Genomic DNA, 25,560 nt, shown 5'->3' with positions numbered 1-25,560 from the left:
CGACACCTCGGACCTGGATGTTTGGTTCGATGCGGGGTTGGACGATTCTGTGCCAGCTACCCCGAATGCAGTCTTGGACCTGATCGGGCTCTCGATTGCCGATTTGCAAAAGAGACTATCCACTTTCATGTGCGGGCTGGCCCAAGAATACTAACCTAGATGGTCTAGCCCTCGCCACTTGGTGGAAGGACGCTGCGTCAGTTGACGCACAACTCTTGGATTGGGTTCAGCTGATGCCGGCCTCATGGCAGCCTTATGCAAAACCCGAAGAAGACACCTTTACTTACGCGGGGTTCTGCGACATATACCCCACCGTCCAGATTGCCACCATTTGGAATGTATGGCGCGTTTGCCGGCTCATGGTCCTACGGATGCAGCTCTATCTACTTACGAAAGCGCCCCCCGAAGTGCTGCAGCAAACCATCTACAATTTCCCAGATCCCAATCGCGGCAGGGAGTTGGTGGACTCCATCTGCCGGTCCATGCCGTTTTACCTGGGCAACCGCCAGAAACACGGAGGCATACACGACTTGGCGGACCCAGCCATCAGAATCCCCAACTACCACGACCAAGACTTGGACGAAGCCGTGCGTACGCAATATCTCCGAGGGGATCAGGCGATGAGCCTCCTCGATTACAAGCGACATATACTGGTTCAAGGCCCTTCGCACGCACTGCTTCACTTGAATAGCTTGATCAAAGTACTGTCAAAGGAGGGCGGAGAGCTCATCAGTCGTGGGCTGCGTGGGGGCCAAGTCGTCTGGATACAGGAACAGTTTCTCAGGGTCTGCAAACTTACTGACCCGGTTAACCGGTCTAACTGGTAGCGGGCCAAGGCATCGAATGGCGGTGGTTGGTCCGGACCATACCGCCTGTCTGCGATCAATTGGCTAATCCTGCAGCAACGTTGGGTCTCTCACACTGAGGTGCCTCAGTAAGACCCCGTTATTAGGGAGTCAGGGGGTATGTTACACTCAAGCCAGGCCGCAGCGCGGAAAGCGGGGTTCAATGATGCTTGATTCCATCACTGTTTGGCTTTTTCTTTTCTCACATCATCCTCCCTTTTCTCAGACGGTACTTGGAGTAAGAGCTTGAAACCATAGTAGCCCTTCATTAAAAACCAGCCAAACCCAGTTACCACCCGGATAGGATCCCGATTCTCGGCCAGAGATGGCCGAGGCATTCGCGCTTGTCGGCCTCGCATCGAGCATTGTCGCATTCATTGATTTCAGTCTAAAGATTATCGCCGCTGCCAAGTCGGTTCGAGACTCGGGCCACAAGACACTCCCTAGGGTGCATGAGATCGGAGTCGTTCTAGAAGATGTTCGCCTCTCCAACCTCAGAGTGATACAAGCGGTTGTTCAAGGCGGTTCACTTTCCGAAGCAGAACGACACATCATGGCTATGGCGACCGAGTGCGACAGATTGGAACAGGAACTCCGAGGTGTAGTTGAAAAGCTTAAGATCAACGGCGCCTCGAGATCCAGGACGATACAGAGTGCGCGATTGGCGTTGCGGATGTACAGGAAAGAAAAAGAAATCGAGGAACTCCACCGCCGTATCCTGAACTTGGATGCTCGTATCAGGAGCAACCTGCAGATGATTTTGGATAGGAGAAGTAGCTCAGAAACCCTTTCGAAGCTTTCTGCCCTGAAAAGGTCCCAGGAAGAGCTGGGAATCAAGTACAACTCCAAGCTGGATAGAATCCAGGAGAATATCCTGCAGCTTTTTGAGAGCGAGCAGGCGCGAGATGGGCAATTGGTCGCCTTAAAGAAGCATCTCGACTCACTGGTCCAGGAAAGCGCAGTCTGCCAGAAGCAATACCGAGTCATCAAAAGCCTGTACTTCCCCGAGTTGTTACGCCGCTGGTCCGACATAACCAATGCCGACAAGTTCACAAACGACTGGCTCTTCGACTCAACGAAGACAAAGTTTCTGGCGTGGCTCAAGGATGGGAAGGGCATATACTGGATTAGCGGTAAAGTATGATGAAGTGCCTCCGCTATAAGTCAAGTATTTCCAAAGACTGACATCGTCTTGTCATACGATTGAAGGCAGGGAGTGGCAAGTCAACCCTGATCAAGTTCGCAGCCAAGCACGACCGAACGGCCGCCGCTCTCAAAGAGTGGGCTGGCTCCGCGCAGCTACACACCGCTAGCTTCTATTTCTGGAACCAGGGATATGAGATGCAAAAGTCTCAAGTCGGCCTTTTTCAGTCGCTGCTTTACCAGATTCTAAAACAGGCCCCCGAGCTAGCTCAGCTTCTCTGCTCGGACGCCCGCCTGGACCACGAGAGATGGGAGTTGAATGACCTCAAGAAAGCATTTGAATCTATCGCGGCGCAGAGCGGGTTGTCCACCAAATACTGTTTCTTCATCGACGGACTTGACGAGTTTCACGGAGACGAAGAGACCGTTCTCAGTTTCTTGTCATACTTCTCCGATTCCAAATTGGCGGATATCAAGATCTGCGTGTCGAGCCGGCCGAGGGCCTTGTTCAAGTCCTTTGAACAGAGCGTCAATTCGCTTATTGTCCAACACTACACCGAAAAAGACATGAGAACCCATGTTCGGGCCGAGCTCCAGATGAATGGCAAGTTCAACAAGCCTTCCAAAGGCCGGCTGCGAGGAGATCATCGCTCGAGATTTCCCAGCAATCACAGGGGGTATGGCTCTGGGTTTACCTTGTGACCCGCGACCTGGTTCATGCGGTGAACCGCGACGAAGGATTCGATACGTTAAGGGAAATTGTTCGCCAATTCCCGCCAGACTTGGAGGCCTACTTCGAGCATGTTATCAAGCGTGTCAAGCATGTTCATCGTGTCGAGATGGCTCAGATCTTCTTGATAACGACCGAACAAGCCCAGCCGCTGGCATTGTTCTTGTTCTCCCTGATCGGCACGGAGAACTGTGATTCTGACTATGCCATGAAGGCACCGATACGTCCACTCGACGACGAGGAAGTCTCGAAGACGGAGGAGCAGTGGAAAGCTCGGATCCAGAATAGATGCGGCGACCTCCTGGTCCTCAAACAAGTTTACCGCTCCTCGACCCTCGGTCGCGTCAGCCGCATTGCAGTAGACTTCCTCCACCGGACGGTCCGAGACTTTCTCCGAGACTGTTACTACAGCCAGCTGAAAGAAATAGTCGCCCCCCGACCATACTTTGACCCCCTCTTATCCCTCTGTCGAATGATGCTCTTTTTACTCAAATCCGTCGACGACAAAGCCAGCATCATCGGAACTCACGCACCAACTCCTCTACTACCGCCCACGAAATCGAAAAACGCAGCGCCGAACCCGGCTACCGGCCCCCTCCCCCATCGCCGAGCTCCTTGATGAAGTTAATCGGCGTCAACAACAAGCACGCAGATCGGCATCTTCTACGGAGCAACAGGGCTACTCTTTGGGAAGCGCAGTACTTTGAGGAGGGGACAGCTTCCTCGCGCTTGCCATCGAGGCACTGGTTGGTGAGGTATGTCCGGGCCAAGCTCGCGGCCGGCCCCCGACCACCGCAGAAACAGGGCCGACCGCTGTTGGATACTGCTCTCCGTCCGATCAATAAGCTGTTCCATCTCAATGGAGGCCCGCGGATGGTGGACGTTGATATAGTTCGCCTGCTGCTGGAGCACAATGAAAACCCAAACCAAAGTTCGGATATCTTTGGTCGGAGGACTGTGTGGGTGCTTTTTCTGACGTCGTGCGTTGCGGGATTGAAAAGTCATGAACTCACCGCGGCCGTGAGGGAGTCGTGGTACCAGGCGAGTGCGTTGCTTTGCCTATATGGCGCAGATCCGCAGGCACAGTTTGAGGACGATGATTCGTTGACAGTCGAGAGTGTTTTAGAGAAGCTATTTGGAAGTGACCAGACGCGGAAACTCCAAAAGCTGATGGCTGAGTACCGGACGCGGCAGCTCAAAGAGTCGATGGCTGAGCATCACGAGCCGATCGCTGAGCATCACGAGCCGATGTCTGAGCATCAAGAGCCGATGTCTGAGCATCAAGAGCCGATGGCTGAGAATCAGGAGCCGATGGACCTGACAAACAGGGGTTCTTGGTTTCCGAGTCTAAATATCAAGCGGTGGTTATGGTAAATAAGGTCCCTGATATGTCAATAAGGTGGCACCCTAGGTTCGGTTGTTTCTAGGATGATTCGTGTTAGAAGCTAGAATCTGCTTCTTTTATCGACGTGTCTATGGAAGGAATTTTGCTAATTGACGATAACATATTGGCTCAGGTTCACAGGCACTCACTTTGACAGTATGGAACATTTTGCGAAAGAGACGGCCAAGCCCGCTGGACCGCGTCTTTTATTGATAGACCAAGTTTAAAGCACTGAAAGCGTTTGGGCAATGATGTATAGAGCTGCAGAGAGGCTTAATTGTTCAAAACCGAGAACCGCTCGTGTAGGTACATCCAGTCATCATACATGTTACCTTGGTCGTTCTGGGCGCAGATGGATTAGGTACTTTCACCAATACCCTCAATTGTGGTGATGGAAATCCCTACCTGTCCACAACAAACCTCGATCGCGCTAGCCCTCCATAAACCACAGTGCCAAAGTGTCGTGTCCTACGTAGTCCTCTTGGACCTTGAGTGGCAGCCTCCGTGTGCGTGCTGGGCTGTGAGCTGTCTGGTGCTCCCGTGCCGTGTCTACGGGGAATATGATACGGCGATGGAGTACGTGACGCATAATACCCGTTGCATTTGTTTCCGGGCACAGGGCCCAAATTAGTGAATGAATAAGGATATTTAAAACACCACGTCCACATGTGATGGGATTGTAACACAGCCAAGTGCCTCACGCATAGTCGGCGAGGGAGACGGGCACGATGGCGGGGGCGAGGATCGATTCAATAATCCAACAATTCAAATATTGCCGTAGGTGACTTCCCTTCCAGGAGTCCGCCAATGGGGACGTAGCAACCTCCTAAACCCAAAAATATGTACAGTAGAAGCCCAAACCCATCCCACCAACCCCCTCAACCCTCAACCCTCATTGAACCTCACCAACCCACTCCTCAATAAGGGCTAACCCACGGCCTGCACTTGTTCGCCGCGCAGTATCCCGCACAGCAAGGACCCACATACTGGCCGTTACGGTAGCAGTCGCCGTAGGTGGGCACGCACATGCCCTGGCAGCTGACGCCCGTGATGGGCGAGGGGGGCCCGACGAGGATCTGGTTGACGCCCGTGGACGAGATGCTGCTGGCGAGGGTGGCGTCGCCGTTGATATGGAACTGGCACTGGTAGTAGGCGTTGTAGTCGGGTGCGTCGATGATGTTGACGGCGATGTTGTTGTCTGTGTGTGAAGGGGGGTGTTAGTGGGCGGTGTTGTATGTTTGGGTGAAGGAGGAGAAGGGGGGTTGCGTACTGGTTGGGTGGATGGTGCCGTCGGCGGGGATGGCGAGAGAGTACTCGGCCGGGCCACCGTGGAAGGTGAGGTGGACGGTCTGGACGTCGTCACGCTCCTCGAGGGGCATGGCAGAAGTGGTGGCCAGGAGGCCCAGGGCCGGGGCAAGGATGCTGAGATACTTCATGGTGCTGGTTGGGGGTGTTATCCGTTGAGTCTCAAGATGAGATGATATGTTGCAATGAAGTGGACTGATGTCGACAGCTCGGCCAAGTTAAGAAACAGCTCGAAGTTGGGCCGTCTCTTTTATATTCGCCCACCCCCACATTAGCCGAACGTGGCGTCCAGGCTCCAGCTCCCATCTCGATGCATCATCGGTTATTTTCGTCAGCCAAGGCAGGCCCATGCGAGGCACGCCACGCAGACATCACCAGTTCGCAATCCAGCCATCCACGATGTCACGCTGTTTTCGGGAACCACTGTGCTACCCAAGGTAATACGAAGTTGGGGCTTGGCATCCTTGTTGTGGCGCTGGAAACAACACAGCAGCTGACCCCAGATCGGCTGGATACGGTTAATATGATTCGACAGAAGCCGCTGCAGCGTCCGTTGGCAGCGGGACGCAGGAAGCAGCCGGGTCTTCAGCCCTGTAGCGCGCTACGACTGCATGAAGCACCCGACTTTCCGGTAAGTGTTGAATAATTGCTCGCCCAAGGCTCCGACAACTTGCCGCGGGATCCGCTAGCACGCTGGTCGTGGTTCAAAGGTTGGACGCGGGAAGACACGAGCTACTGGAGATCCAATGGTGGTGAGAGTAAGACGGAGGAATGGAGTCGCGGCACGGTCATCCCACTCAAATTTCTCAGGCCAGCCCCTCACCGCCTCCCGTCAAGTTTGAACACGAAGGCCGGGATTGGTTGTGATGTCAAGCAGACGGTTGTAGGCTATGATGTGTTAGCTGATGTTCAAAAAGAGTAACAATTGTCATGTCCTCCACACCACATAACAGTTCCGCCAATACTGGGTTGGAATATCTCACCTGATCAACATTTGCCGGGGAGATCGAGCGAGTTAGGATTCCGAACCAAGCAGAAGGTCTACCGCTGTTTAGTGCTCGATCAGTTCAGTCGCAGTTCTTCACCGAGGCCATGGTAGGGCCGTGGCATGCGTAGACGGGCTTCAAAATCTCTTGTAGTGAAGTTCAGTTCCCCAACCGGCCCTTCTAAACTGAAGCTGGCAAGCGGTTTAGTTGAATTGCAGCAAAGGAAGTAGACTCGTACCTTACCTAAGGTAGGTAACCTCCCTATTCAACAGATAATATTAAATGATAACGTAGGTGGCTGTTTGTTTGCTAAGATGACATGGACACTAGCAGCCCGTCATGGGAAACATGTCATTATTTCGCGGATAACGGTGATGAGAGAGGCCCGGGGCGGTGCCTAATCCAGAAGTAACATTGTTGATTCGATATCAAATGTACAACTTGCTGTCAATTCTGGCCGTCGAATCTGGCTGGGCCGTGCTGCCATTTTCGGGTGCTTCAACAAGTTGCACCCACCCACTGGAAATCGACGAGGCATCTTAAGAGATAGTCGTTATGGGCATAAGCACTGTCTCGTATCACACGATCTTGATCGAGGTCTTGCCGCCCTTCGATGGCCATGTGGCCTCGTAGTTCTTGACGACTCCGATCCTCTCATAAGTCGGCTCCTCCTCCTCAGTCCGTCTCAGAACAAGCCAATAACCGGTCTCCTGCGACTCCATGATCTTCGCACAGCAAATCTTGTCCTCACCCTTCCACAGCCACTCACCGTGCTCATCACACAGCGCCACGTCCGGGACAAACCACGCCGGCTCTTTCTTGCCCACCCGAACCATGAACGTCCCAGGCCCGAGCTGGTCCAAGGCAGCCTGTGGGCCCTTGATGCCCTTAACCACTGCATCCCGGATATCCGTCCACGGCTTATTCGGGACAAGGTACGGATCGTCCGCGAAGCACAGCGACGCGTCCACCACCTTTGCCGAGAGCATCACATACGACTCGCCCCGCTTCACCTGCCCACGCTCATCCCTCCCCGCCGGAACGCTACGCACCTCCAGCACCGTAGCATCGACAACCGCGCCAGCCCACTCCGGCGGCCCCGCCAGGGGGATCAGAAAATTCACCGGCGCATCGGGGGACGCCCACGACCACGACGGCGCCGGGCGGACGTCGTCAATGGCCAGCCTCGCCACGGCATTGACGCTGGTCCGCTCAAACAGCAGCGCCTCGGGCAGCGTCTCCTCCCACTGGCCGGCGCGGTACCGCATCCCCAGCGCCGCCACCATCTCCGCCGCCACCCCCGAAAACGCCGGCAGCCGGTCCCCCGAAAACGTCAGCGCCCGGTTCGTATACTCCTCCACCATCTCCTCCCACCGCGCGAGCAGCTTCTTTTGTCGCTTCCCCTCGCTGGACTTGCTCTTGCTCTTCGCCTTAGCGGTCGCACTGGTACCGACGTGCAGCGCGGCGTAGTGCGAGACTTTCGGCGGCAGCTGGCCGGTGGTGTCGCGGCTGGCGTAGACGCCCATGTGGGCGGGGCGCGACGAGGCCTCGTCGATGCCGCCGCAGTCACAGGCCAGGCGCTGCATGCACTCCCAAAAGACCTCGTGCGGGCCGAAGTGCAGCACGCGCGGCGCCAGCAGCCGCTCCTGGTACGCCCACGCGCGCGCCAGCAGCGGGAGTTGCGCTTGCTGCTTGGCTGGGTTCGCGTAGCGCGAGAAGTCTGGGTGCGCGGGGGCGAAGCGGAGGGATAGGCGGAGATCCCGGCGCAGTTGCGCGGCTTCGGGGAAGAGCGTGTCTAGCGTGTCGTCCTCCGGGTCGTCGGCTGCGATCCAGACGGCTTGTCGGCGGCGGAAGATGCCGCTGCTGGGGGATGATGAGGCGGTCGCGTACACGGTCAGCCACGAGTTGCGGTAGACGCTCGCCATGCGGCTGGCTTCTAGCTCCCAGTCGGATGGGCTGTCCTGGATGATGCACAGCGAATCGATCCACAGGTACCGGACGCCCAGCCGCCGCGCGATGTGGCAGGCGTCCCGGAAGGTGGCCGGCAGGCTGCTGAGTGGTATCCCTGCCTTGTGCTGGTCGAGAGTGGCTGTCGTGGTGATAAGCGGGTGCTCGCCTCCCCAGCTGTGGGACAACGAGATGTAGCGCCCAGTCTGGCCGGATGACTCGATCAGGCGGATATCCGACTTTTCGCCGTTCTCTTCACCGTCGAGCTCGCCAAGATCTAGCACCCGCGTAGGGAGTGTAGAGGGTTCATCCTTCCCGCAGAGTTTGTGGTTGGCCAGACACTCCTGGATCCAGGTATTCGCCTGCGTGAAACTGCTTTCTGCTGCCGTGTCCCCTCCCGGCTCATATGGCTGTGGCTGATCTACCTTGAACCAGCGGTACTTCAGTTTGATCGTCTCTTCCGGGCACACATGGCTGAGAGAGCCGTTCGGGTCGGCATACACGGTCATCTCGCGGCTGCGGTAGAATCGGAAACTTGCATCCTCACCGAAGCGCGTCTCCAGGTCGGGGATGAGGTAGAGGAGTCCCTCCAGCATGTTGGCGCAGTAAGGGCAGCCATCCTCTGCGTGGCTTTGGATTTCAGGCAAGGAGGACCACCGCTCCCGAAACTGTGCAACACAAAGGCCGCACTTGGGGTCACCTGCCGACACGGGCATCTGCACGTGGTTGCCGTATCGAGACATGGTGGCGCGTCGACGAGGGAGTTGTGTGAAGGTTTTGACAGTTCGACATTGGGCTCCACGTTCAACGACACCCAGATTTGCTGCGCGGCTGCAAGGACTCTAGTGTTGCAGGGTTCGGCGGATAGATAGGCCGACTGACGAAGGCGTCGAGACGAATTCATGCAGGCCCATTGACAGGTAGGGATACCCTAGGCGACCACCTCGTTAAACCAAGCAACGAATAATGGGAACTTGTAAAAGCAGTTGGAAGACCATGACGGATAATGCTTGGGTTCTCGCGCTACAGGACCTCGAGGAGGGTAATCAGGCATAGCGACGGTCGCTGAGTCTTCGAGATGTGTAATTACTTGGGGATATCGAGTAAAAGATGGTTCCGGACAGTTGTAACTAAGTCTGTTTAGTTCGGTTCTGCTGGTTGGTTGCCGGAGAGAATGAGAAGAGCTAGCTGAACGGTTAACCGACATTGACGCGTTGAATATCGTAGTTGCTGCCTGGCACCGGACTCAGACCGCGGGCTGCCGAGTCGTCGACCGGGAAGTGCTGTTTCAACGGTTGAACGAACCTGGAGCCAACGGATTAAGAATGGCATAGATGAGGTTGTGTTGGTTCTTAGCCGTCTCATGCTGGGTTCAATAAGCTGTTGATTTACCATTAAAATCCAGCTCGAGGTTCTGAGCCGCTTGTTGGCAAGTGCGAATATATCCCGGCTTGGTTTCGACCAGCCGCTTTCGTTGATCAGCGGCTCCATAGCCATTGAACCGCTCAGAGAAATGAGTAGCTCATATGCATGAAGCGGTTCAATTATAGAAGCTGTTGAATTGGCAACAAGCCGCTGCCTAGCGGTTAGTATATGGCTTGTAAACCACGAGCCGTTCCAAACCACGAGCCGCTCAGTAACGCGAGCGGGGTCCAAGTGTTGGACGTTATACGGGTTTAACGAATATTGGCACAGCGCAGGACACGGGGTTCATTGGGGTCGAAATTTAAAATGGGTTCAACTGATTTCTTGTCACGGAATGACCCCGAGGCGGCCAGGGCGGCCACAGCCGACAGCGCAGGACGCCGGCAGCCAATCGCTTAAGGACCAATAAGAACTGGATTATCACCAGTTGTCAGTGATAATGGACGATTATCACTAGTTGTCAGTGATAATGTACTCCCCGGAGCGGCGGAAACCCTGGGCCGAGAGAACGACGTGCAGATCGCCAAGTTGGCTTGGTTGAGCCGGAAGGACACTGCGAAAGCGTATGGATCGATGGTGGTATATATCACCAAAGCCGGCGATGCTAAGAGGCTCATCAATGAGGGTTTCTTCCACGCGAGAGGCGAATCGGGATACACGGGAATCTTCGAACGTCGGGCGCGGCCGAACCAATGCTACAACTGCCAGCAGATTGGCCACAAAGCTTTCCAGTGCAGGAACCCTCAAGTGTGTGGAATGTGCGCTAGTGAGGGCCACCGTCACAGCGAGTGCTCAGCAGCTATACCGAAGTGCGTTCTGTGCGGAGGACCACATGAATCGTTCAGCAAGAATTGCCGGAAGCTCTATCCATCTCGTCATGAATAGGACGTTTCAGGTCATCCAATTGAACGTCAGAAAGCAAGGGGAGGTGCATGATAGTTTGATGAACGACGTGGCAATCCAGGACGCTGCCGTCATAGCCATTCAGGAACCCCAGGCGCGGAGGATCCAAGGACGGCTCCTGACGACCCCTATGGAGCATCACAAATGGACCAAGATGATCCCGTGCACGTTGAAGGAAGGTAGATGGGCTATCCGGAGCATGCTCTGGGTGAACAAAATCGTGGAAGCCGAGCAGGTGGCAGTGGACTCCCCGGACATCACGGCAGCAGTCATACGGCTCCCGGAGCGCGTAGTCCTGGTCGCGTCCGTCTACGTACCGTGTGGGGACGGCGAGGCACTAAAAGACACCTGCGAGAACCTCCGCAGGGTGGTAGCAAAGGCGAAACGGGGCGTAGGAACGACTGTCGATATAGTGGTTGCAGGTGATTTCAACTGCCACGACCAAATGTGGGGAGGAGACGACGTCTCATCCGTGAGACAAGGGGAAGCCGACCCCATCATCGACCTCATGAACGAGCTGACTCTAAGCACTCTACTCCCAAGGGGCACAATAACATGGCAAGCAGGTGGATACGGTTCGACTATCGACCTGGTCCTGGCCTCGGAGGAACTGGCAGAAGCCGTGATCAGATGTGGAGTCCATAGAACGGAACACGGTTCAGATCACCGCGCGATTGAAACAGTCTTCGATATTGAGGTACCTGTGCCGACGCACCACGACCGACTGCTTCTCAAGAACGCGCCATGGAAAGACATCAGAGCCAAAATTGCAAATACACTAGGGGACACCCCAGCGGAGGGGACAGTCCAGCAGAGAACGGACCGCCTGATGTCCACTGTCTCAGGCGCGGTTCATTCCCTCACTCCCAAAGCCCGGCCATCGCCATACGCAAAGCGATGGTGGACTACGGACCTGACGCAGCTACGTCACATCTACACGCACTGGAGGAACCGCGCTCGCTCGGAACGCCGGGCAGGTTGGACCACAGCCGAGATTGAGGAATTGGCAAAGGGTGCAGCAAAACAGTACCACGATGCCATCCGGCAGCAGAAGAAGAAGCACTGGGCCGAGTTCCTTGCGGACAACGACAACATTTGGAAGGCTGCAAAGTATCTAAAATCCGGAGATGATACCACGTTTGGAAGGATCCCGCAACTTGTTAGAGCAGATGGTACATCCACGGCCGATCATAGAGAACAGGCCGAAGAGCTCCTAACAAGATTCTTCCCGGCCTTGCCCGATACGATCGACGATGAAGGTCCAAGACCACAGAGGGCACCCATCATGACGCCTATCCTTACGATGGAGGAAGTCGAACGACAGCTGTTCGCAACGAAGTCCTGGAAGGCACCAGGGGAGGACGGTTTGCCGGCAGTGGTGTGGAAGGAAGTCTGGCAGGTGGTCAAGCACCATGTACTGGCGCTCTTCCGTGCCTCACTGGAGGACGGGGCCCTTCCCAGCCAGTGGCGACATGCTAATATCATCCCGCTCAAGAAACCGGGCAAAAAGGACTACACCATCGCAAAGGCGTGGAGACCAATCTCCCTCCTAGCAACGCTGGGCAAAGTGCTGGAGTCGGTGATCGCGGAACGGCTGTCCCACGCCGTGGAGACCTACGGCCTCCTGCCCACCAACCACTTCGGCGCGCGGAAGCAGCGATCAGCAGAGCAGGCGCTGGTATTTCTACAGGAGCAGATCTACACGGCCTGGAGAGGACGGAAGATTGTCAGCCTCATTAGCTTCGATGTCAAGGGAGCCTATAACGGAGTCTGCAAGGAACGGCTGGTCCAGAGGATGAGGGCACGTGGTATCCCGGAAGAGCTGTGCCGATGGACAGAAGCTTTCTGTTCTGACCGTACGGCCTCTATCCAGGTCAACGGGCATGCTGCAGAACGACGGGACCTCCTCACAGGCTGGCCTGCCCCAAGGCTCGCCCCTCTCCCCTATCTTGTTCCTCTTTTTCAACGCGGATCTGGTCCAGCGAAAGATCGATAGCAACGGATTGGTGCAATAGCCTTTGTCGATGACTTTACCGCCTGGGTCACAGGACCGACGGCACAAAGCACACGCAAGGGCATCGAAGCAATCATCGACCAAGCACTAGACTGGGAAAAGAGAAGCGGAGCGACATTTGAAGCAGACAAGACAGCCGTCATCCACTTTACCCGCAAGGCCTATAAAGCCAACTCGGAGCCCTTTACGATCAAGGGTCAAGATGTTCAGCCGAAAGACCACGTTAAGATCCTTGGAGTGGTCATGGATGCCAAGCTCAGGTATAAGGAGCATATCGCAAGAGCGGCCTCCAAAGGGCTCAGCGCGGCGATGGAGCTGAAACGGCTCAGTGGTCTATCCCCGGCTACGGCGCGGCAGCTGTTCACCGCCATGGTCGCGCCAGTGGTGGACTACGCATCCAGCGTCTGGATGCACCAATGTAATTGGAAGACCGCGCCGGCCATACACAGGGTGCAGAGGGTCGCGGCGCAAGGGATCATAGGAACGTTCAGCACGGTAGCAACACGCGTAGCAGAAGCAGAAGCTCACATCCCCACGGCTCAAGATCGATTCTGGAAGAGGGCGATCAAGATGTGGACGGACATCCACACCCTACCAGAGACGAATCCACTCCGCAACACCACTTCCCGGATGCGCAAGTTCCGGAGATCCTACCGCTCCCCTTTCTTTCAAGTAGCAGATCTCCTCAAGGACGTCCCATTGGACAGCCTCGAAACCATCGCTCCCGTCGTATTAGCGCCATGGGAGAGGCGAGTCCGCACTACGGTTGACAGAACGGGCATCCAGCAAAAAGAGACAGAGTGGGCGGTCCGGATCGCCGTAAGCAGCTCCGCACGAAACAACATGGTCGGGATCGGAGGAGTCGTCCGTCTCCCGCTGCCGATGCGAGATGGCTCAAGGAACGAAGCCTTTAGTGTGACGCTGGGCTCCAGGTCGGAGCAAAACCCGTTCTCAGGCGAGCTTGCGGCTATTGGGTACGCGTTGAGGTTGATTCGAAATATCAGGTACCGAAAGATCATCCTTGCCACCAGCAACAAGGCAGCCGTGATGGCCTTGGAGCGACCACACCAGCAATCAGGACAACAATATCTCTGTCAGGCGTACGATGCGATAAGTGCCTTACGCAAGGCGGGAAACACGATCTCGGTCGTCTGGATCCAAGCGGGTACCAAAAACGAGCTCCTGAACACAGCCAAAGCGAAAGCAAAGGAAGCAACACGGCAGGACGCTACGCCACAAACGCAGGATCCTGCCATGCGGTCAACAGCCCTCCGTATCGCATGGGCAAAGCGGGCACCGCCCACGTCCTTACCTGACAAAGTGGGCAGACATTCCAAGAGAGTCGATATAGCGTTACCAGGGAAGCACACCCAACTATTATACGACCACCTGTCCCGAAGCGAGGCCGGCGTGCTTGCTCAGCTTAGAACAGGCATGGCCAAGCTCAACACATACCTGCATCGCATCAAAGCAGCACCGTCAGACCAGTGTACGTGTGGACAAGCCAGAGAGACAGTGGACCGACTTCCTCTTCCGATGCAAGCAATGGGATCAACACCGTAGGGAGATGCTGCAATGTACGGATGTCCACAGGGGGAACCTCTCCTTCTACCTGGGAGGAAAGTCGCCCTCGGATGACAAGGACTGGTCCCCCAACATGCGGGCGGTGCGGGCGACGATACGTTTTGCCATTGCCACAGGTCGTCTGAGGACTGAACAACAACAGAATGAAGCAAACTAACCTCACCATCCTAAACCCCGACTAACAACCCCCTTCATCTCGTGTCACACGGAGTAAGCGCGCTTCAGCCGCCGAAGATAGGACGTTGGACACTTGGAGACTAGCCTTCAAGCCAGCTTACTATTCGTACAACTAACCCACGAGCATCCGCAGCAGAGAGGGCAAAATTGTAAGGAGATAAGCCAGAAAAGGAGGATGTACGGGCTTCATGAGATCAGGATCCATTTTAGGATATGTATTAGTAGATTGCATGATAGTTGCCCTTTCGGGTTAGGCCCGCCGGGCGGAATAAATTGTGTGTGTGTGTGTGTGTGTGGACGATTATCACTAGTTGTCAGTGATAATGGACGATTATCACTAGTTGTCAGTGATAATGGACGATTATCACTAGTTGTCAGTGATAATGGACGATTATCACTAGTTGTCAGTGATAATGGACGATTATCACTAACAGAGTGGTGATACTAGATAGTATATAGTCACTCGTACTAGAGAGCTCTAGGAGTTCTCCAGTTAGCAATCACAACTACAGTTCGCTACAAGCTCGAAAGCCTACTGTTGAGACAAGTCTTTGTTGTGCACCCTTTGGCTGCACCGAACCTAAGCACCCTTGAGAGATTACCTTCAACCGAAGCTGAACCCTAACAGGACAGGGTCCTGAAGTAGGTTCGTCACATTTCTTGATTGATGATTCTCGCAGATTCGGAAGCCGCCTTTTCTCTGTCCCCAATTCGGGTCTGGTGCCTGGGGCTTACCAAGGTGAGCCTGAGGCAGTCTGATTACTCATCCTTTCCAACAACTATTCTCCCACACCTCTCCATATATCGCTTACATCACCAGCCTACTGCAACCTGCATCCATGCTCGCCCCCTGGCTCCACCCAGTTGCCTTGTGCCATACTCCCATTGCCCGTCGTGCCGCACTATGGATATGCTGTGTTGTGATCAAGTGAACTGCACTCGCCAGTTGACACAGAGAAGCTGGGTGTCGTCAGTGAGGTCGTGGTTGATGTTGGTCACCAAGCGCCGACCATCCTCTCCTGCCTCGGTGGTGAATGGCACCATGTACAACCGGCTGCGATGGAGAGCGGGTAAACCGACAATCAGCTGGCAACAGCGATCATCTTCCTGTGCCATGCCGATATGTTGGCCGGGCTGAGCAATCTGCATCAAGGGAAGGCCCGTGAGAGGCTCCGAGGCCTCTATCTTGCGGAGTGGAGTAACGATGAGGAAGACATAAGTTGTGCCTGCAGATCATTGGCATTGTTAGCAAGTCATACCTGGTACGCAACTCCACCAGACAAGGGGGGCTGCCTATAAGCAGTGATTGCAGATGGCACAGAGGGCGCTCCCCGTGGCCCGTGTAGAATGTGGACTAACCTGCAATGGGTTCATGCGTCATGATGTGGTCCAGCCGGCCGATGTCGCCAGCTATCCGGAAAGCTACGTACTGCCCTCGCTGACAAACGAGACGCCGAGCCCCAGTCGGGTTGTTGCTAAATGATCCGTTAATGCGCCGTAGTAGGGAAGGGGGCGGTCGTGTACATACCTGTCTGCGAAGGAGACCTTTTTCCACCAGCGTACCCGTAAATTGGTACTCATGATGATGTTCCTACCATAGTCAGCCCGGTATGCATCCTGAACCTGCCGAGCAAAGACCGGCTGGAATTCAGCCTCGCGAGTGGGGAAACCCATCGCCTTGTATACCCTGGCTTTGACCGCTATCAATACAGTCGCCGCTGGATGAGACCCGTCGGTAACGATCCTGAGTGTGATGGACGAGTCATCTTCGTCCTCTGCATCATCTCGGGCAAGCTCGTCGTGCGGGAGCAATGAAGAGAACAACGTCGGTACCGATGCTGCAAGATTCTTCAGTTTCTTGGTTATATCCGGCTCGTCCTGGAAGCCATCCAGCAAGATAAGGCGCACAGTCTGCATCATATTCTCGTACGACAGGCAGTCCTTCTCGGGGTTGCGGTGGTTCATCGTAACCACAAGGTTCTTCCATAGCCTGTCCACCAAGCGCATCAGTCGTGGCTTAACACTCGAGGGCAATACCACTTACTTATGCTTCATCTCTCCTGGCAAGACCATCAACAGCGAAACCAATCCATACCGGCGATACACGTCGATGTAGTGCAGGCCGATATGCACATTCGGGCGAGCGCTCCACTGTCGATACTTGTGGGCTTTTTGGGCGACGGTATGCTGGTCGATGTTGACATCATTGTCGACAGCATCGTCCTCCTCGATCTCCATCGTAGCCATAGTGTTGGCCATGGCGGCTGCTGCTGCTGGTGTTGATATCCCGCCAGCCACGGCGGGGGCCCACAGAAGCTGCGCGCGAGTTTGCCGCAGTACCGCGTCCACGACGACGAGCAGCACGGGTCGATTGGTCAGTGGACTGCGCTGCAGCTTCACACATTAGCTGAAATAACCGTCTGCTAAGGCGAATACTCTCAAGCATCGCCTTGTCGTCGCGATCTTCTATAGTCATCTCAGGGGTTGACAAGGCCGAGTTTGTCTTGACGATCGCAGCCAAGGTGATAGTTAGAATGTCGATAAGGCTCTTACCGTCCAACTTCGTGGCTATAGTTGCGTCAATTGAACACGCAGTGCTAGCTGTCAGCTTGGACTGATCAAACACTGCCTTCATTGCACGGGCAAAAGGGCGCTTGAGGTCAGACTCCTTCAACCATAATAGCGAGATTATGGTCATCAAGACAGACCAACGGGCATGCTCCTGCAAACTGTACCTTAGTACATTGTATGGGGATTGGATTCGAGCCCATCCGGGTGGGAACGGTATTCGACGCAAGGCTTTAGTGTAGGCAACGACGCTGTCGGGCTTCAGAGCCTATACCTCTATGTCAGCTTTGGTCGCTATATCAAGGGGGTACTCACTGCGTCAAGGAGAAGCTGGTGTATCATCTTGGTGATACCATTGAACTCCGAATGTGCGGCATCACTGGGGCGACCACCGATAAGATCCAGTGCTGGGGCGACATACATGACTGCAGGCGCCTCAAGAGATATACCGTGCTTGGTCGAAAACGCCTCCTTCTTGTACTTTTGGTGCAGTTCCTCATCCATCCAACGACGAAGGCGAACCATCTCCATATGGCCACGGGCATTGCCTATCACGTCGACGTCGAGGTCATCACGGTTGTTGGAAGTGACGAGACACGATCGGCAACTAAGATTGGCCGCGACACTTAGACACCCTGAGTTCTGTTGTTGCTGTGGCATGTCGCCGGTCAGGGCGAAGATGGATGCGCACAGCATAGTGCGCTCCCCATTGATATCGACAGCAATACCACGGTCGAGAGCTCTCAGCGGCGCCAAGGCCTTCATGACATCGTGCATATTGGCACCATGTGGTCCCAGTGTAACCGGTAGGACGTTGATCTGGCGGGTGTGTTCGCTTCTCGGCATAGCGGCGATCTGAAGATAGCAGCCCATGATGGACTTGGTCATAGTGCGATACAGGCCAAAGCCATCGTTGAAGTTCAGGCACGGGAGACACCGGACACGACCCTCTGCACCTTGAGCGAACGTCTTGACCAGCCAGTCGCGGCCAAACTCATCGACTTCAAGGGCACCAGGGACCAGAGAGACTAGGCAGGGTGGCACCAGCGCCATATGCTCCCGGTCGAATATGCGGGTGATCAATGGTTGTTCACGTCTAGCGATTGGATCACCCGGGAACCGCACTTTGCTGCCAAACGCATAGTCGAAGCGGATGTTGTCGCGACGGCCGGTGACCATGGCTGGTGAAATAAGCTCCATTGGGCTCATGCAAAGGACCAGCTCGTCGTCATCTAGTGTATCTTCGGCTGGGTTGATCTTGATCGCCTTGCCCTTCTGGACGAACTGTCGATTGATGAACTTGCCAGAACATATCCGTGAGATAACCAGGACAACATCGCCTTTCGTGTTCTTCTCAGCCCCGGTGCTGGGGTCGCCGATGAAGTTGCCGAGATGACGGGAACTATCGCGATGATCGCGGAACATTGCCTGGATCTGTCCGAGATGGACTTTCGTGGCGACCCTGACATTTGTAGCGACCTTTTCATGGCAGCCGGTACAGGCTGGGAACGCGCATTGGTATGCGATAATGTCGCCAAGGAAGATGGGTTCCATGGAAGGGAAGGGCGGATAGTATGCGAATTCGCCGCTGGTGGTGCGTACCGAGCCGGCCCATTGCATCGAATGCCACGCCTCCGACGGGTTATCCACAAGTTGAGCCATACCGAAGTGTAATGTGCTGGAGATGCGGGAGCTAAGAATGCGGCGAAGGAGGTCCACAGGGTTCAAGAAGAAGAGGTCCTGTGTAGGGCTTTCACCCGACATGATTACCGACAACATCCGGGACGACGACAACTTTCTTAGGGTTCAGCGGCAGGTCTTTGACCACACCCATGTCGATACGCGGTATCGATTCCCGGACGTGGCGCTTCAGAGTGTCAAGGCTATCGGGCAACTGACTGATCTTATCGGAATGACCAAGCAGTTTGAGAAGTTGAAGGAGAGTCGAGTATTGCTTGCGGGATACACTGTGAATGATGCAATACAGGCCTAAACCCAAGGCAAACTCCGACAGGTCGTGTGCTTTACGGTGTTGCTCAACTGGTTGCGAGGCTGCGAACGGGTCTTCGGGCTCGGAGGTTTGGTATTGACCGGTGGTGTCCCAGGGTGCGGCAACCGCGATGGTATCTAGCACCTCCTCTTCATGTTCATCGGCGGCGGAGATGCCTTCCGCTTCATCGTCGTGGCTCTCGATGGTATCAGCGGCATACTGGTACTCGGCCAGTTTCTGCAGCTCTTGCTGGAGCGGACCGTCGTCTGCAAGTTGATACTCCTCGGTCTCGGGGTTGGGATAGACGACGTGGTCTGCTTCGTTCACTACATCGATCAAGGCTCGGGCAAGCTCGAAGTCGTCGAAATCCTACAGGCAGCAGATTAGTGATCTGGTACATGAGTAGTTGGTCTAACCTACAGTAGCAGATGTGATCGGTTCCCGATCGCCGCCATCGCCGTCGCTATCGGTCGGCTCTTTGTGACGAGGACGCTGAGGCGAAGAGCCACGTTCCCGGTCGGTCGAGTCAAGGCGCTGGCGCTTTGCAGCTTCGCGCTTCTGCAGTCGACGACGACACTCTCATCAATCGCCTTCTTCGCACGATGCTGTAAAGCAGCGTGGCGTCTCTGAGCTTCATGAAGAATCAGGACATCATACGACGAGGGATAACGACGCGACTTGCGAGAGAAAGTGGGAGATGGGAGGCGGGAGGTGGAGTGGTTGAAAATTCTTGAGTTGTTGTAAAGGCTTATTGACTGGAAGGTGCCTGTGCCCGGGCCTATTAACATGGAAGGTACGTTGTGAGGCCGAAAAGGGGCTTATTTCAATATACACCAAAAACCTGAACCTTCGACCAACCTTCAATTGAACTTACTATTACCACGATCGCAACTGCTTCCACTGTTTCCACGGCGTTTGACTACTTCATTTCAACACAATTGCCAATTTTGATCATTGAAGCTTTGGATTGACAGCAATTTGAACTTGAAGCAAATGGGTATCATGCTAATAATGAAGGAAAAGGCAAAACACACGCCAAACGCCCACACAACCCCCCACCGCTTACTCCTCCCTGTCCGACGGCGGCGCCTCGTCAATCACAAATCGTTCTACATGTTATATAGCTATCAGCAATCCTACCCAAGCCATTCATACCAGACGCTTGGGGGGGAGGGAGAGGGATTACTTACCGAGGTTGGCCTTGGTCGTCGCAGAGGAGTTCTTCTTCTGCTTCTTCTGGCGGCGCTGCCGCTCGAAGACCCACGCAAAGTGAGTCTCGTTGAGACTCCTATACTCTATTACAATGATGTCAGTAAGCATCGCAATCCCATAGACAAATAATAACATACCCGACTTCTTTGGCATGTCGTCGTAGTACGACAACAACTTAACGCGGCGAGCAATACCAGCGTCCGCGTCCTGCTTCTTGACCCGCATCCTACCCGCCAACACCAATAGTCAGTCCCAAAGCCAAGTTCACCAATCCCTGCGTATACAGTACATACCACTCTGCTACCTCTAGGGCCAGGCCTTTGAACATCGCTTCCCTCTCGCATTAGCACAACCTAACCCGCATGCGAATGATACTTACTGCGTATATAGTACTGTCCCAGTTTAGAAGACCGCTTGAAGTCCAGCCGCCCCTCCATATATGTCCACACTTTAAAGAAGCTCTCCTCCGCCCAGGCCGCATCCGTCATCCGCTTAAGGTAGTCCCGAGGGACTGGCAGCTCCACATTGAGTATGTTTGTATACTCAGGGTGCTCGGCATGGGTTGTAAGTAGTTTCTGTCATATATTAGTGCTAGCCACCATACAATTGCCAACAGATCCATGCCTCCATATGCTCGAGCACGCGGAACTTGTAGTTTTTCTGGTCGTTCATGAACCGCGTACGGGCCTCCTGCCACTCCAAGCCGAAAGGGTCCACATCGTCGCCGTAAATACTCTTAATGTTCTATTGCCATATTAATTAGAAACTAACAACCAAATAACTAGACAGGGGTAGTATTACCTCCTCGTCCTTCTCGGGCTTGCGCTGGTGGAACAAGAAAACTTGCCGCAAACTCACGTCTGTGAGCTTACGCTCGTTGGCGTCGTCCTTAGCCATCTCGGCCGCCACTGCGTCATCATTCGAACCCGGTTGTTCTGGCTCGGGCTCGGGTCTACGGCGGCGTTTGGTAACGCGGCGAACGTCCATCGAGGTTTTGCCCCAAAGGGTCTTCTCTCTCTCGGTCTGCCACAACAGATGTCAGTCAAATGGCAGAGGACAGCAGCCAGTGTACTATACCAAGGAACTCTTTGCATGTAGCTTGTAGTCCAACTGTCAGCTAGGTTCATTCACAACTTGGAAAGGAAGGACGAGACTTGAAGCCTTACAGGATTGGTGGCGTTGGCGTTGGCGTTGGCGTTGGCGTTGGCGTTGGCGCTGGTACTGGTGCTGGTACTGGTACTGGTGCTGGTACTGGTACTGGTACCCGTGCTGGTACTGGTGCTCTGCTGGGGGGGGTTGGGGTTGGCGTCCGCGCCCGGCTTCCATAACACTCTGTTAGCCCGTACTGGCCAGCAAAACACAAGTGTCCAATGTGCCATACGCCTCGCAGGAGGGGATCGACGAGGTTATCGTCAAGTTCGGTCCCCCATAGATTAGACATGATGCTATACCAGGTTAGTTACATATCCTCCCACAAGCTCCAACGCCATAATTGTATACTAACAAAGGAGGGGTCGCCGGGGGCGAGAGTATAGTGATAGAGGACTACGCAGTGATCTCGGTTAGTCGAATCAGTCATATACAGAACTTGAAGCCAGCCTTCTACCCTTCTTCTACGTACAAGGTATTGCCTGGCGTGAAGTAAGGCTTGTGTTGTCAGTGCTAACCGGGTTCCATTAGCCTTAAGCAAATACAGGGACCAGCAAAAGAACTGGACATACCGGCCTCTTGCGTGGAGAAGGCCTGTTAGTGTACGGGCTAACATCTTATCAGCTTTGAGCCGTTGTGGCACGATGCATGGAACGGGCATACATGGCTTGAAGTAGGCCTGGAGGGGTGGCACGACGCAGTCGGGATTGGTAGAGATACTGTCCGAAAGTCCCGTCAGCATATGTCAACTACCTATGTACCTAGCTCAAACTTCGTCGGGGGTAACAGGTAATAAGGGCAAGTACCAGACACTGTCCCATCGCAATTGGTTGCGCCATAATGACTCGTGAATGCCCGGGCATCTTCGCGCATTGGATGTCACAAGTCGTGGTGAACTGCAGCGAATGGAACCGAGGGCATTTGGAAACCAGGGGCAATGGCTTTCACCACAACCTTGAAAGTAGGGGGCTGACTTACAGAGACGGGCACCACGGGCAGCGGCAGAGACGGGACGGGCGGGCGGCACAGCGGGGAGAAAGGATGGCGTGGTACCGACGCGTCAAATTCGCTAAGTCAATTTGGTGGGTGGCTGCCTCAGGAACGGCTCGCGCCTCAGGAAAGGCTCGTGGCCCAGGAACGGCTCGCTGGTAAAACCGGCTCACAAATTTAAGCAGCTTCAGCAAATAAGTAGCACATGAGCTATTACATACTAGCTTGTTTAGTGTAAGCCGCTGGAAAAACTGGTGGCTCATATGATGAATTGCTAAGTTAAAACAACTGTCGTTGAACGACTTGAGTTAGTCAAGCCAGACATTAATAATTCACTTTTATCAGCAGCTTCAGCCATTAGAAACGTCTTCTTGAGAAGCCGTCGATCAATGGATCATGATGCAAATGGCTTCATTTCCGAACCGTCTTCCATATTGAACCGCTCATCGGCGTAAATCGTGTATCAACGGCTTCGCCCGCACAAGCGAATAACAAGCGGCTTCCTGATACCGGCTTTGCTCCGCTAAGTTGGCGGAGCACTGCAGCTTGAAAATTGAGACCGTGGTCGCCGGGCCAGTTTGTGACTTTGTCTAACATTTTTCGGTCGGCTCCTGGCCAACAACTCGGCCGGGAGAACGACGTGGACTCTCAAGTGTGGAAGGTCAATATCAACGGAGCTGGTTTCTTTGCACTCAAGATGGTACGTGACGATGCAGTGCGCCAGTCTCTGCTTCGCCTCTGCCGCCTTTAATTGTTGGATTCCGACTTGAAGTCTACTCTCTAATCAGTTTTACTTCCGCCGCTCGGACTACCTCGTTGAGAATTACCTCGGAGATCTTGCCCTGCCGCTCGCCAACCCGCAGCTCTATGTCGACTACTTTGACCCGTTCAACTGCGAGTGCCGTGTATATGGTCGTCTCAAGGAGGAGAAGCGCGAGGACCTGACTGTCAAGGCCTTGGGATAACTCCTTCTCACCCCGCAGCAGGAGGCCCATTTGGCCTGGAAGGTGACGGGTGAGCCCGGTCATCTTCCCGATGCTAACGCCGGCGAGTTGGATGGCGACAATTTCTGGGGGCGGCATGGGCAGTACCGCGAACTGCCCGTTCGTGCCATCGTCAAGGAACTCGTCTCCCAGAAATGGACCACTTCCGACGAAGTCCAGGGCATGTGGGCGGACCTACAAGCAATCCACTCGCCGGGCATTCTCGTGGGAGACACGCACGGCGGCAACTACCTGGGCGGGAAGCTCGTCGGCTTCAGCCGGGCGTGGACTATGTACCATCCGGCTTTGATCCAAACCTGCGGCAATAAATGGCAGGAGTTGATGTTGGAAGAGCTGCAGAAGCTACAGGATAACTACTATGATCTGAGGAACAGTTTAGCGCCAGAAACGCTCGACATCCCTCAAGGCCTCGAGGCGTTCTGTTCGAGGCACATTGCCTACTACAGAAATCTCCCGAGCGCCTACAACTGGGCTCAAGTGGGAAATGGACGCCGACTCGGCACTCGCGTTCGTTGTGGAACATAAGCCTACCTATTCAAGAGGGCTTGAGCGGCAGACTCGCGACCTCAATATCCGTACACCTTTCTGTGAACGTATGTTAAGGTGTACAAGATTCAGGTGGATAAAGCTACCTTGGGAGAGGGAGGATGGGTGCAGGGTAGACGAGGGCATCTTCCCATTCAGGTCATAGTCGTCGAGTACACCACGTCCACGCTCTATGTCGTCTCTGGCACAGAGTGACCCACAGCACGGCGTCCCGATGTCACCGGGATACGTGCATGTAATCACAGCAGACAGCAAAACCTGCGCAGTTACAGGCACAGAGTCACGGTAGAGACTTATGCTGAAAGTTGGAAGTACCACTGGTTGAGGTCTAAAACAGGAAGAGGGAGAAGTGCTCCGCGTCTGGGCAAACCATGGCATTTCTCGGATGAGTATTGAGACCCTGAGGACGGGACTGGACATAGCCTTCCGGAAGAACTCGTCCCCTGTTGGTTCACACAGGTACTTGTAGCCCTAGCTTCCCACGCAAACCGCATAGTCCAGCCACAAGGACTCCCAGCCGGATCCGACGCCGGGGCTCCATCTGTAAAAGTCGTCCAGCGAGATACCGTAGTGATCCGCAATATCCCAGCAGCCGTCGCCGCTCACCACAAGTTGCCACTTCTGACAGCTGGCTATCGCCCCGGGCTGCGTCTCCGCCGGCGGCGCCACTCCTCCCGTTGTGGTGGTGGCGGCGGTAGTGGTGGTTTGCAACGCCGCGCTCGTCGTTGTCGGCGGCTGTGTCGTCCGCGGGATGACTGTACCTACTAATATCGCGTTGCGCTTCTCTCCTTTCTTCCACGTAGCAGACCTGACTTTCCCAAGACACTGATAAAGCTCTGAGCTTCACAGGCACTGGCATGATGAAACTCTCCCAGTTTGTGCTTGCTGTACTGTTGGGCAATGCTTTGGCTGAGCAAAGCCATCACCCACATCATGTTGTCAACAAAAGGTTTTCCGCTCTGGAACGACGGGCTCGGGATTACAAAGAGTCCATGGCATTGCATAGACGGGAAGACCTCTCACTTGAGGACCCGGAAGTTTGTCTCTGCAGCTCTGTCCCTCCCTCCTTCGCGTCTCTACGCTAGCACATGGCTAATAATGCGGAATAGAGCCCTGCGTTAATGGCGCTTGTTGTGGTAGTACGTCTTACTCTGGCCTTTGTTTCGGTGGTGGACAGGGAGACACTGACTACCTACCCACCCTCCTCCAGAGGACGGCTGGTGCGGATATGGACCGACGTACTGCGGTACCGGATTCACCAAAAACTGCCAGGCCCATACCGAGTGCGGTAATATGCAGTGCCCGCAAACAAGACTTGCCCTCTCAATACTTGTTGCTCGGAGTTCGATTTCTGCGGCACAACGAAGGGCAAGTAGCCCCCTGGCCCTGTGTGCGTCACGACCAGTATCACTGACCTGCTTTCCGATGATTCAATCTTTGCACCGGAAAGTACCAGTCTAATTGTGTAGAACATCCCAATCCACCGGGAGGGCGTGGTACTGGCAAGACCCTGTCAAAGTGTGAGGGAAATGTCCTCCGTGCCGGGACGTAACCCTCTCACAACTTGGTGAACAGTCATCGGTTACTCGCGACGCATGGAAGGACAGATCGCAATGTCATCAAATTAACGCCGACAACCTCCCTGGTATGTCCAGGTT

At 54.7% G+C, this 25,560-nt stretch overlaps 6 protein-coding genes across 6 annotated transcripts in view; 3 read left to right on the top strand and 3 right to left on the bottom strand.

Moving 5' to 3' along the window:
* Positions 1-4,092, top strand: part of CHGG_02385 (uncharacterized protein) — a gene marked incomplete at both ends in the record, with an annotated part of 4,776 nt that extends 684 nt beyond the window's left edge. Inside the window, 4 exons of the mRNA XM_001228900.1 lie at positions 169-785; positions 1,150-1,983; positions 2,055-2,665; positions 3,291-4,092. Of these exons, the coding sequence (XP_001228901.1) occupies positions 169-785; positions 1,150-1,983; positions 2,055-2,665; positions 3,291-4,092 (2,864 nt within the window). The remainder of the gene's footprint in view (positions 1-168; positions 786-1,149; positions 1,984-2,054; positions 2,666-3,290) is intronic.
* Positions 4,093-5,019: 927 nt separating this feature from the next.
* On the bottom strand, positions 5,020-5,538 carry CHGG_02384 (uncharacterized protein; the record flags this gene model as incomplete). Its single annotated transcript, XM_001228899.1, has 2 exons — positions 5,020-5,300; positions 5,373-5,538. 2 exons carry the CDS (start codon positions 5,536-5,538, stop codon positions 5,020-5,022), a joined length of 447 nt encoding a protein of 148 aa, XP_001228900.1.
* A 1,433-nt stretch (positions 5,539-6,971) lies between these two features.
* On the bottom strand, positions 6,972-9,083 carry CHGG_02383 (uncharacterized protein; the record flags this gene model as incomplete). The annotated part of the gene is made up of 1 exon (XM_001228898.1): positions 6,972-9,083. One exon carries the CDS (start codon positions 9,081-9,083, stop codon positions 6,972-6,974), a length of 2,112 nt encoding a protein of 703 aa, XP_001228899.1.
* Positions 9,084-10,384: 1,301 nt separating this feature from the next.
* CHGG_02382 (uncharacterized protein) lies at positions 10,385-14,391 on the top strand (the record flags this gene model as incomplete). The annotated part of the gene is made up of 3 exons (XM_001228897.1): positions 10,385-12,524; positions 12,717-14,171; positions 14,276-14,391. 3 exons carry the CDS (start codon positions 10,385-10,387, stop codon positions 14,389-14,391), a joined length of 3,711 nt encoding a protein of 1,236 aa, XP_001228898.1.
* A 976-nt stretch (positions 14,392-15,367) lies between these two features.
* CHGG_02381 (uncharacterized protein) lies at positions 15,368-22,949 on the bottom strand (the record flags this gene model as incomplete). Its single annotated transcript, XM_001228896.1, has 18 exons — positions 15,368-15,669; positions 15,803-15,918; positions 15,972-16,433; positions 16,488-16,831; positions 17,327-18,751; positions 18,807-19,370; positions 19,487-19,779; positions 19,876-19,901; positions 20,068-20,110; positions 20,192-20,296; positions 20,593-20,788; positions 20,856-20,957; positions 21,072-21,236; positions 21,380-21,545; positions 21,935-21,956; positions 22,026-22,081; positions 22,341-22,537; positions 22,776-22,949. 18 exons carry the CDS (start codon positions 22,947-22,949, stop codon positions 15,368-15,370), a joined length of 4,758 nt encoding a protein of 1,585 aa, XP_001228897.1.
* Positions 22,950-23,518: 569 nt separating this feature from the next.
* Positions 23,519-23,881, top strand: CHGG_02380 (uncharacterized protein; the record flags this gene model as incomplete). The annotated part of the gene is made up of 1 exon (XM_001228895.1): positions 23,519-23,881. One exon carries the CDS (start codon positions 23,519-23,521, stop codon positions 23,879-23,881), a length of 363 nt encoding a protein of 120 aa, XP_001228896.1.
* Between the last annotated feature and the right edge of the window lie 1,679 nt (positions 23,882-25,560).

Source organism: Chaetomium globosum, genomic scaffold (assembly GCF_000143365.1).
Source record: "Chaetomium globosum CBS 148.51 scaffold_2 genomic scaffold, whole genome shotgun sequence".
NCBI lineage: Eukaryota > Fungi > Ascomycota > Sordariomycetes > Sordariales > Chaetomiaceae > Chaetomium > Chaetomium globosum.
Note: the sequence above shows the minus strand (reverse complement) of the source record. Positions and strands in the feature narration are given on the sequence as shown.